Raw genomic sequence first — 12,482 nt, 5'->3', positions numbered from 1 at the left:
CAGAAGAGTGAGGGGACCTCATAGAAACGTTTAAAATTCTGACGGGTTTGGACAAGTTGGATGCAGGAAGAATGTTCCCAATGTTGGGGAAGTCCAGAACCAGAGGTCACAGTCTAAGGATAAGGGGTAAGCCATTTAGGACCGAGACGAGGAGAAACTTCTTCACCCAGAGAGTGGTGAACCTGTGGAATTCTCTACCACAGAAAGTAGTTGAGGCCAATTCACTAAATATATTCAAAAGGGAGTTAGATGAAGTCCTTACTACTCGGGGGATCAAGGGGTATGGCGAGAAAGCAGGAAGGGGGTACTGAAGTTTCATGTTCAGCCATGAACTCATTGAATGGCGGTGCAGGCTAGAAGGGCTGAATGGCCTGCTCCTGCACCTATTTTCTATGTTTCTATATGACAGTCCAGCCATTCCTGGAATCAGTTTGATGAACCTTCGCTGCTCTCCCTCAATAGCAAGAACGTCCTTCCTCAGATTAGGGTGGTCAGCAGTTTAGTGGGATTAGGGTCAAGGGAGTGGAAAGTGGGTCTCATGGACAAGATGAACGTGGAGAGGTCAAGAGGGGAGATAAAAGAAACTAGAGAAAGATGCGAGGCTAGGGCAGGGAATAGCCTGAGTAAGTTTGGCCCGGTGGACTAGGGAAGGAACTCGCAGCGGCAGCTGATTGAGACCATCTAATCATTGAGACAAAAGTCCATGAGCTCCTCACACTTGGTGAGTGTGGTGGAGAGGGATTTAAGGAGACGGTTAGCAGTAGAGAATAGTAGCCGGGTGTTATCTTTGCATTCCAGAATGATCCTAGAATAGTGAGCAGCTTTCGCAGATGAGTAGAACACGATAATGCTTTGTGGTCTAGCCAAATCTGGCAGTGAATGGCTAAACCAGTTGTCTGCCACATCCATTCAAGTCTGCGTCACTTGGACTCTCGGGAGCGAAGATGAGGGCCGTCCAGGGGAATGACCAGGGTGAGACGGAGTAATGGTTTCAATAGGAACTTAGGGCATCAAAGATGGTGAGGATGTGGTTGAACAGATCGGTGACTGCAGAAATATCATGGTGAAAGGAGGGTCAAAGGCTGTACAGTTTTGAGTTAAGTGCAGTAGTAGGAGAGTTTGGAGAATTTTTTCCAGGGGCGGATGCAGAAGGAAGTAGGGGTTGAGTTTGGCGGGGGGGGGGGGTGGGAAATGTGGGTGGAGAACGATACAAGAAAATGGTCAGGGATGGCCTTATCTGTAATTGCCACAGTAGGAATAGTGAGGCCACGAGAGATAGCAAGGTCAAGGGGGTGGCTGTGAATCTGGGTTGAGTCATTCACATGGAGGGTAGTGAACTCAGGAGAGAGAGAGAGAGAGAGCATGATGACTTGAGATGGAGGTTGCAATTGGTGCAGAGACTGAGGGAGGAAAGCAGTGAAGATATATCCGTGATAAAAATGTTATCATACATGGGTGGGCGGCAGTGAATGAGAATTTAAACTAGTTGAGAGGGATGGAATAAAGTGAGATGTTCAAAGGAGGCAAAAGTGCCGGAGAAGTAGGTGGACAGACCAAGGTATGATTTGGTGATGAGCCACAATGCCACCACGGCGGTCTGGACGGGGCAAGTGGTGGAAGATATAGCCAGGCGGGGAGGCTTCGTTTAAAGGTATGGTGTCCTCTCTCAACCAAGTTTCCATCAGTGCCATGATGTCGATGCAATCATCCACGATAAATTCATGGATGACAAGGGTCTTGTTTGCAAGTGAATGGACATTCTGCAAGGAGATCCGGAGAGGATTGATGATGGTTGATCCACTGCCAGCATACACCGGGTCAGCGCTTGGAGGGATGAGTTGGACAGGGAGGAGATTGGCAAGATTAGCATCCTCTGGGCAAGCTGGGCGGCAAGGTTGGTGAGAGAGAAGGATGGGACAGTTTGGGTTGCTGCTCGTGTGGAGACGGGAATGAGTGCCTCAGTGGGCCCTTTGGAGGATGCCAAGAGAAGCAGAGGGAAACTGCAGGCTTGTCTAAAAGGAGTCGAGCCTGGGACGGTGACTCGAGAGTAGGAAGGTCGAAGAGTAATGGAGGGGTTGGTGTTGGGATTTGGGAGGACAGAGTATCCCGAGAGGAGAGATGAAAGGTGGTATGGCAACAGGAGAGACTGATCAGGGAGGGATAGAGAGAAAAGAAAGTGGGAGAAGAAAGTGGAAATAGAAGTGAATGGCTTGGATTCGAAGCAGCAGCCAAAATGCGCACATAAATGGACACAGAAAAAACTCTATTTACATAGGGAATGGGTTGATAATAGAACCAATATAATCAGTATAAATTATATTGATACAAAATTGATATAGATTAATAAGTAAATTTTAAAATCTAAACTTGAGTCATTGAAAAGTTAAATCAGTCTCGCTGTCTCATTAAATCATTCTCCAGTAGATCAATAGTAGGGCACAATGAGAAGTAATCATTCCAAAGACCGTTGATCCAACTTCTGTCCTGCAATTGTATAAACTGGTGTTCTCCACTCTCCGTAAGGACTCATGGGGTTGTATATTAGCAGGGATAGAGGATTGATTAATGGGCATAAAGCATAAACGGGTCATTTTTCCGGTTGGCAGGCTGTAACTAGTGAGGTGCTGTGGATCAGTGCTTGGGCCTCAGCTATATACAATCTATATTAATGATTTGGCTGAAGGGAACAAGTGCAATGTATCCAAGTTTGCTGCTGATACAAAGCTAGGTGGGAAAGTAAGTGAGGTGGAGGATGCAAAGAGCCTGCAAAGAGATATAGACAGGTTAAGTGAGTGGGCAATAAGGTGGCAGATGGAGTATAATGTTGAGGTTATTCACTTTGGTAGGAAGAATAGAAAAACAGAATATATTTTAAATGGTGAGCGATTTAGGAAATGTTGATGTTCAGACAGATTTGGATGTCCTCGTACAGGAAGTTAGCATGCAGGTACAGCAAGCAATTAGGAAGGCAAATGGCATGTTGGCCTTTATTGCAAGAGGGTTGGAGTACAAGAGTAAGGGTCTTCCTATAATTGTACATGGCTTTGGTGAGACTGCACCTGGAGTACTGTGCAGTTTTGGTCTCCTTATCTGAGAAAGAACATAATGCCTTAGAGGGGGTGCAATGAAGGTTCACTAGATTGATCCCTGCGAAGAGGGGGTTGTCTTAGGAGGAAAGATTGAGTAGATTGGGCTTATATTCTTGAGTTTAGAATGCGAGGTGATTTTATTGAAACAGCAGATTCTGAAGGGGATTGACAGGGTAGATGCTGAGAAAATGTTTCCCCTACCTGGGGAATCTAGAACACAGGGTCACAGTCTCAGGATAAGGGGTCAGTCATTTAGGAGTGAAATGAGGAGAAATTTCTTCACTCAGTTGCAAGTCTTTGGAATTCTCTACCCCAGAGAGCTGTGGATGCTCAGTCGTTCAGTATATTCAAGATTGAGGTTGATAAATTTTGGGGCATTATAAGGATTTGGGGATCATGCAGGAAGGTGGAGTTGAGGTAGAAGATCAGCCGTGATCTTGTTGAATGGCGGAGCAGGTACAAAAGGCTGTATGGCCAACTCCTGTTCTTTGTTGTGTTCTTGCAGGTGGTGTGACTGCTCCAAGTTTCAGCTAGGAGTACACCGCTTTTGGAAGGAATCTGATCTCTTTGCATCCCTCTTTCTGCCTGAAGTTAACAGAGCAATTGCACTGACTTCCATGAAAATGGAACTACAGGATTATAACTCTTTTGCTAGGGATTAACTGGTTGGATAAACAATTACTTGAAAGTCTTTCATCTGTAATCACTGCTGTAGTTTTAACTTTTTAACATTTTCTATTCTGAAAGTAGTGGCTCCCATAGTGGGATACAGATCTATGGGGTAACCCACAATTCTTGCCCAAATAGTCATATTCACTTTGAATTTAAATGTTGGCATATAGAGCGTTACTGAAGTTTCACTGTGCCCTCATTTGATATCCAAACACATACTAACCAGCAGGAGTTTCTGGAGATTGTTCAGAAATGGAAACCATAACTGACTCCCTCCCTAGCCATGGCACTAAGACTAATTATAAAAATCCTTATCACCATCCTGGTTTAGATCAACTAATTCAGCACTGAGTAGGCATTGAGCCAGACACATTCCAGCTTTCTGGCTCTTCCACAATAGATGGTGCATATACCAGCCATTTTTTTTTTCTTAAGCTAATAAAGTGCATATGTGTAATTGCACATTTGGTCTGAAGATAGAGTCTTCCTTTATTCGGATAACTGAAGTTTATCCATATGCTACAAGTGGAATTGAAACAAAAATAAGAAACACTAGTGTAATTTCAATTTGAAACACAAACTGTTGGGGTTCCTGCTTTTACATATACCTTGGGAGGGCAAAACTTGGATTAATCTCTAATTGGCAAGATAGCATCTTTTGACAGTGCAGCACTCAGAATACACGAGTGCCAACCTAGATTCTATGCTCATGTCTCTGGAGTGGTGCTTGAACCCACAACCTTGTGACTCAGACGAGAGTGCTACCACTGAAGCAAAGCTGACAGTTGGGAGTTTCTGCATGACTAAGTAATTGGACTAAGCCATGCAGATCAAGAGTTCCAAATTCAGTTCCGGTCCACTGAATTTATGGATCTCAACGTGTGGTGGGAAGATTGCTGCAGGTGGTCTTCGTGTCCTTTGACTGGGACAGTGGGGGAGATCAATCGAGGCTTCTGCTCCTAGACTGGAACAATGGACATGTCTGAATGTTAGGCAAGGGTTAGGGTTGGGACAAATTCTGGCTCTAACACTGGAATAGTCTTCCAACACTTTCTAAGATAGAAGAATGCCACTAGCACAAGGTAAGGACGGTAGTAAAGTATCTCTGCTTAAGTTGCTGGCCTCTGAGGAGGAGGAGAGGAAAGAAAAACTGTGACAAGGGTGGCACACCTAAAATGTATGTTGTCTTAAATGTACCTTAATCTAGCACTTCCTTTATCTTTCTCTTTTCCCCCCCCCCCCCCCCCAAACCCCTCTTCAAGCATCACTGTAGAAACTGTGGTGACATCTTCTGCAGCAACTGTTCCAGTAATGAATTGGCACTTCCTTCTTACCCAAAGCCTGTGCGGGTCTGCGACACTTGCCATACGCTACTACTACAGAGATGTTCTTCAAATGCTTCCTGAGGAGATGAAGTCAGCAGGATTATACCAAGCCATCAATGCTAGCTGGTTTAGCTCTACTGCATCAGTAAAGTGGTTAAAGAAATTAAGTTCTATATGCCAATATCTTTTTCTGAAGCTCAAAGTTGAATATTTTCAGCAACTGTCCAAACAAAAGGGCTTGCTTTGTGATAAATTGACTGAATTAACTCTTAAAGGTGGAATATTTGAAATGTAACCCAGTTTTGATATTTTGCTCTACATATAAAGTCATGTACAACCTTTATTACATTTTGACCTAATGTCCAAATCTGCTGTCAAGAATAGTAATATGGAATGTCATTATCTTCATTTCCAAATTATTAAATTAGCTGTATTCCTGGCCTCTTTCCCCTTTCAAAGAAACAATGTTGCTTTTTTAAAAAATAAAATTGGTGCCAAGCCTGATTTGTATAGTCTTTTTATAATATGACTAATACAAACTGATGTATCCTCCCACTAAGTTATGGTCAGTACAGCATTGATTGTGTAAAATATCTAGCTTGGCAGAAGTTAGAAAAAATGGTCTTTCAGGTTTGCAGTGCTGTAATGTTGTATTTGTACTTCAAAGCTATTTTTATGGCTCCATGTGCCTTTGTTGGATAATACAAACTCCAATACCTGTATTGATGCTGTATAATAAGATGGAATGTACATGTATGAATTGAGTAATGTGGCAGTTTATACTGCTAGAAATAAAATGTTGTGCAGCTCATTTATGCACCATGAATGTCAAAACAGACAACCAAACCATAGCTTTGCCAGAGCAAGGCAGCAGAAGGGGTGGCAGTTTTGATAATAGCAGGAAACTAAGCGTATGCCTGTGAAAATCACAATTATATGCATTTAGTTGACTAATTTTTCTACTTGGTGCACTGGATTTTCCCCTGAATGTATTAAATTCTTTCTCTGTGTACTTTATTTTGTTGCATATTTTTAATGTCTGGTGCACTTGAATTAAGAACATAAGAAATAGGAGCAGGAGTAGGCCATTTGATCCCTCAAGCCTGCTCCGCCATTCACTTAAGCCTCAACTCTACTTCCCTGCCCGCTCCCCATAACCCTTGACTCTCTTATTCAAAAAAATCTGTCTATCTCCACCTTAAATATATTCACCAAGCCTCCACAGCGTGCTCGAGTAGAGAATTCCAAAGATTCGCGACCCTCAGAAGAAATTCCTCCTTTCAGTTTTAAATGGGCGGCCCCTTATTCTGAACCTATGACCCCTAGTTATAGATTTCTCCCACGAGGGGAAACCTCGCTGCATTTACCCTGTCAAGCCCCCTCAGAATTTTATACATTTCGATAAGATCACCTCTAAGTCTTCTAAACTCCAATGAGTATAAGCTCAACCTCGCTTTATAAGACAACCTCTTCATCTTAGGAATCAACCTCGTGAACATTCTCTGAACTGCCTCTAATGGAAGTATATCCCTCAAGGAGACCAAAACTGTACGCAGTACCATAGGTGTGGTCTCACCAATGCCCTGTACAGTTGTAGTAGGACTTCCCTACTTTTATACTCCATGCCCCTTGCAATAAAGGCCAGCATTTCATTTGACTTCCTAATTACTTGCTGTACCTGCATGTTAACTTTTTTGCTTCACGTACAAGGACCCCCAGATCCCTCTACCTCAGCATTTTGTAAACTCTCCCCATTTAAATATTTTTCCTGCCGAAGTGGATAACCTCACATTTTCCCACATCTGCCAAATTTTTCCCACTCTGAGCCTATCTATATCCTTCTGCAGATTCTTCGTGTCCTCACAACTTGCTTTCCCACCTATCTTTATCAGCAAATTTGGCTACATTATACTCGGTCCCTTCATCCAAGTCATTAATATAGATTGTAAATAGTTGAGGCCCCATCATTGATCCCTGTGCCAGTTACAGTTTGCCAATCTGAAAATGACCCATTTATCCCAACTTTGTTTTCTGTTAGTTAGCTAATCCTCTATCCATACTAATTACCCCTAACCCGGTGAGCTCCTCTTATCTTGTGCAGTAATTCTTTATGTGGCACCTTATCAAATGCCTTCTGCAAATTCAAATACATGGCATCTTCTGGTTCCCCTTTATCCACCCTGCTCGTTACATCCTCAAAGATCCAGCAAATTTGTGTCTCATAATTTCCCTTTCATAAAACCATGCTGACTCTGCTTAACTATTATGATTTTCTAAATGTCCTACTACTTTAATAATGATCTCCAGCATTTTCCCAATGACAGATGTTTGGCTAACTGGTCCATAGTTTTCTGCTTTCTATCTCCCTCTCAAATAGGGCTGTTACATTTGTGGTTTTCCAATCTGCTGGGATCTCTCTAGATTCCAGGGAATTTTGGTAGATTACATCCAAAACATCCATTATCTCTGCAGCCACTTTTTAAGACCCTAGGATGCAGGCTATCAGGTCCAGGGGACTTGTCCACCTTTAGTCCCATTACTTTGCCTAGTACTTTTTCTCTAGTGATTGTTTTAAATTTCCCCCTTCCAATAGCCCCTTGATTATCAATTATTGAGATGCATTTAGCGTCTTCTACCACGAAGCCCGATACAAAATATTTGTTCAAAGTCTCTGCTGTTTACCTTTATTAATTCCCCAGTCTCATCCTCTAAGGGGCCAATGTTTACTTTATTGCTCTCTTCCTTTTTATATACCTGTAGAAGCTCTTACTGTGTTATATTTCTTGTTAATTTACACTCAAACTATCTTCTCTTTATAATTTTTTTAGTCACCCTTTGCTAGTTTCTAAAAAGTTCCCAATCCTCTGGCCTACTATTTTTTGCAACATTGTATGCCTGTGTTTTCAATTTCATACCATCCTTTACTTCCTTAGTTAGCTACGGATGGTTCATCCTTCCCTTGGAGTCTCTCTTTCTGACTGGGATATATCTTTGCTGAGAATTATGAAATATCTCCTTAAATGTTTGCCACTGCTCATCTACTTACCCGTTAATCTATTTTTCCAGTCCAGTTCAGCCAACTCTGCTGTCATACCTTTGTAATTGCCTTTAAGTAAGTTCAGGACACTAATTTGAGACCTAGCTTTCTCACCCTCAAAATGAATTTGAAATTCTACCATGTTATGAGATCAAATCCAGTCTCCTTACCCATTTACCAGATCTAAAATAGTCTGCTTCCCTGGTTGGTTCCACAGCATGTTCTAAGAAACCATCCCACAAACACTCAATGAACCCTTCCTCAAGGCTACCTTTGCCAAATTGTCCTTTCAAATCAATATGAAGATTAAAAACGCCCATGATTACTGCTGTACCTTTCTTGCAAGCCTCTATTATGTCTTGATTTATATTCTGTCCAACAGTGTAGCTACTGTGAGGGGCCTATAGACTATTCCCACCAGTGACTTCTTTCCCTTATTTCTTATCTCCGCCCAAACTGATTCTACATCTTGATCTTCTGAGCCAGTATCATTTCTCACTACTGCACGGATCTCATCCTTTATTAACCGAGCTATCCCAATTCCTTTTCCTTTCTGCCTATCCTTTCAAAATGGCAAATAACCCTAAATATTCAATTCCCAGCCTTGCTCACTTTGCAACCATGTCTCTGTAATGGCTATCAGACCATACCCATTTATTTCTATTTGTCCCATCAACTCATCTGTCTTGTTACGAATGATGAGTTCATTCAGATAAGGAGCTTTTAATTTTGTCTTTTTACCACTTTTTTCCCTACTCTGACCCCACTTTCTGATGCACTCTTGTGTTTATATGCTCTGTCCTTTTGTCATACTCTGGTTATCATTACCCCTATCGCTATCCTGCACTATTGCCGCTGTTTTGACTTTAAATTTCTGCTCACCTGATTCCTCACCCCCACTATTTAGTTTAAAGCCCTATCTACAGCCCAAGTTAATCAATTTGCCAAGATCCTGGTCCCAGTGTGGTTCAAGTGAAGCCAGTCCCAATGGAACAGCTCCTTCCCCCTTATGCCAGTAGGCCAGGTAGACAAGGTGATTAAAAAGGCATATGGAATACTTGCCTTTATTAATTGAGACATAGAATACAAGAGCAAGTAGGTTATGCTTGAACTATATAAAACACTGGTTAGGCTGCTGCTGGAGTACTGTGTGCAGTTCTGGTCACATTACAGGAAAGATGTGATTGCACTGGAAAGGGTTCCGAGGAGATTTACAAGAATGTTGCCTGGACTGGAGAATTTTGGCTATGAGGAAAGATTGGAGATGCTGAGTCTGTTTTCTTTGGAACAAAGGAGGCTGAGGGGAGACCTGATTGAGGGGAATAAAATTATGAGGGGCCTTGATAGAGTGGATAGGAAGGACCTGTTTCCTTTGGCAGAAGGGTCAATAACCAGGGGGCATAGATTTAAAGTAATTGGGGGGAGATTTAGAGCAGATATGAGAGGAAATGTCTTCACCCAGAGGGTGATGGGCATCTGGAACTTACTGCCTGAAAGGGGGGTAGAGGCAGGAATCCTCACCATATTTAAAAGATATTTAGATGTGCACTTAAAAGTGCCATAACCTACAGGGCTACGGACCAAGAGCTGGAAGGTGAGATTAGGCTGCATAGCTCTAAGTCGGCCGGCGCGGATACAATGGGCCAAAATGGCCTCTTTCTGTGCTATAAATTTCTATGATTCTACTGGTGCCAGTACCCCATGAGCCACTCGTTCATATCTCTGATTTTATTTACTCTATGCAAATTTGCTTGTTGCTCAGATAGTAATTCAGAGATTATTACCTTTGTAGTTCTGCTTTTTAATTTAGCCTCTAGCTGCTCATACTTCTCAGCAAAACCTCTTTGTCCTACCTTTGTCATTGGTACCTTCGTGGACCACAACAACTGGATCTTTCCCCTCCCACTCCCAAGTTCCTCTCCAGCCGGGGATGTCCTTAACCATACCACCGGGCAGGCAACACAGCCTTCGTGACTCACCCTCTCAGCACAGTATCTATCCCCCTAACTATACTGTCTCCTACCATTACATTTTGTTTTACTCCCCTCAACCCCCAACATGAATGGCCCCCTGTACCACGGTGACATGGTCAGTTTTTTGTACGTCCTTCTGCACATGCGCGTATTGGATTCCGCCCCGTTTTTGTGCATAGGCCTTCGATTCAGTCACGCACGCGCAGTGCAACGTACGAGGAAGTCGGATGTGGGGCCAAACCAAGAGCCGCATGGAGCTGGAGCTGCTTCTAGCTTTTGGATTAGAAAAGACATGGGTGGCGGGTGGAGGGGTGGGTAAGGTCAGGAACTTGTGCTGGGATCAGGAACTTGGGCTGAGGGTGTCAGAAACTTTGGCTAGGAGCGGCACATACTTGGGCTGGTTGGGACTGGGGGCTGAGGAGGGGGGGAGGCGGAGGGAGTCAGGAACTTGGGCAGCGGATAGGAGAGTCAGGCACTTGAGTTGGGGTGTTGGGGGCGGGGGTTAAGGAACTTGATCTGGACAGTTCTAATTACTCATTCCAGAGAAGCTTCTTGATGTGGCTTATCCTCCAAGGGGACCAATCAGGTCACGTGAGACAATCAGCATTTTTCTAGTGCAAATAGCTGCGTCCATTTAATAGGAGCATGTCAAAGATGTATGAAATTAGGAGGAGCGTGGCTGAAGATTTGAGATCAGCTCCACTAGATGTCAGTGGTAACCAATTATCACAAAATGGTTGCAGCACAGAAGCAGGTTATGCCGCCTGTCAAGTCCGTGCCGACTCACATCGATCCACTCCCTTGCCCTGCAATTTTTTTCCCTTCAGATACTTACCTAACTCCATTTTGAAAGATAAAATTGAGTCTGCCTCCACCACCCTTTCAGGCAGGGCATTCAAAATCTTAACCAGCTGCTACGTAAAAATGTTTTTTTTTAAAATACGTCGCCTTTGATTCTTTTGCTAACTGGTTCTCGACCCTTCTGCCACTGGGAACAGTTTCTCTCGGTCTACCTCTGCAAGTACATAGATCAACTTAAGGCTGATTAGCCATTACCAGCAAAGAATGGTGCTTGCAGGGAGCATGGGTCTAGTGAGCAATAGTCTGCACTAGCTGATTATCCATCTATTTAAACAATTAGAAAATCGGGTGTGCAAATTCCTGCTCAGTACTCCTTATGAGTGGTGTACCTTATAGGAGTGCCCACTTGGGAAATAATTTCCAATGTTTCATCCTGGCTGCTGAATGAAAATGTAACCAGAACACCACTGTGCCATTTTCTCCATTCAAAGTCCCCAATGCTGCTGGAAAACAATCCACGATATCATCCTTCTAACTAGGGACCCTGTCCCAACTCAGACGATAAGGCCTAAAATGTAGCAGGTCACCTGTATTGCACACTGGTAAACTTCTTGCTGTGCAGTTAGGAACACCCTAATTGTTAAGCTATTGCCTTGCAGTTAATCTGTATCCAAGTGTGAAGAAGTTTAGTCTCCAGTGCAACACCTTGACCATCGAGATAAAACTTACCTTTTCCATCCCTCACAGGAGAGAGCCACTAAGACTAAGACAACCAACAAGAGGTTGAGCTCTCACTAATTGTACAGCAAGTATCAGGAAATCATGGTGAGCAGCACAGCTGACCATAATACACGTACATTATCACAATCATCCTGGCCACTCCTATACATGCTCTAACAACCTAGTAATCAGTGAGATTCTGCAATTTTCAGGCTCATCAGTATCCCCTTGTGGATAGAAATGTTAACTGCACTCTGGAATAGAGTTGGGCAGAATCCTATTTTGATGGGTGGTTCTAAGGAGAATTGGTTATTCCAACACTATTCAAGATCACTGCTGTAGAGGAACTTCGGCTCCGTGTTGATTGCAGCCACTGCGACACATCAGGGAGGGGGAGAGTTACCTCGATGCTGTGTTCCAGGAGGCAGTCTCACCCCTTAAGTTAATTCATTCAAATTTGGTCCGTGGTCAGGGAGGAACATGGTGGTTTGTATGAGTGATGCAGGTATGGGGACCTAGGATGTAGTACTGGAGGAGCCTCAGCCCTTGCTCTTGTCCAACAGGTACGAGATTCTTGCTCCCTGTTTGGACGAGGGCAGGGACGATGAACAAACTGACCACGGCACTGTGGTACAGGGGGCCATTCAAGTTGGGGAAGTAAAAAGAAATGGTGTAGTGGTAGGAGACAGTATAATTAGGGGGATAGATACGGTTCTCTGCAGCTGAGACCGTGAGTCCCGCAGGCTGTGTTCCCTGCCCCACTGCCTCTGGGCTGAACAGGAACTTGGAGTGGGAGGGGAAAGATAGAGTTGTCATGGCCCATGTAGGTACCAATGACATAGATAGGATAAAGAGGCTCTGCTGA

General features: G+C 43.5%; 1 protein-coding gene across 2 annotated transcripts in view; it reads left to right on the top strand.

Annotated features, from left to right (window-relative positions):
• Positions 1 to 6,103, top strand: part of LOC139262956 (RUN and FYVE domain-containing protein 1-like) — a 67,976-nt gene extending 61,873 nt beyond the window's left edge. The window contains exon 18 of one of the 2 annotated variants that reach the window (XM_070878331.1): positions 5,024 to 6,103. In XM_070878331.1, coding sequence (XP_070734432.1) covers positions 5,024 to 5,167 — 144 coding nt within the window. In that variant the 3' untranslated portion in view covers positions 5,168 to 6,103. The remainder of the gene's footprint in view (positions 1 to 5,023) is intronic. The other variant, XM_070878335.1, reaches the window with a different exon arrangement.
• The last annotated feature ends 6,379 nt before the right edge of the window (positions 6,104 to 12,482 follow it).

This window comes from Pristiophorus japonicus, chromosome 4, assembly GCF_044704955.1.
Source record: "Pristiophorus japonicus isolate sPriJap1 chromosome 4, sPriJap1.hap1, whole genome shotgun sequence".
NCBI classification, from domain to species: Eukaryota; Metazoa; Chordata; class Chondrichthyes; family Pristiophoridae; genus Pristiophorus; species Pristiophorus japonicus.
Note: the sequence above shows the minus strand (reverse complement) of the source record. Positions and strands in the feature narration are given on the sequence as shown.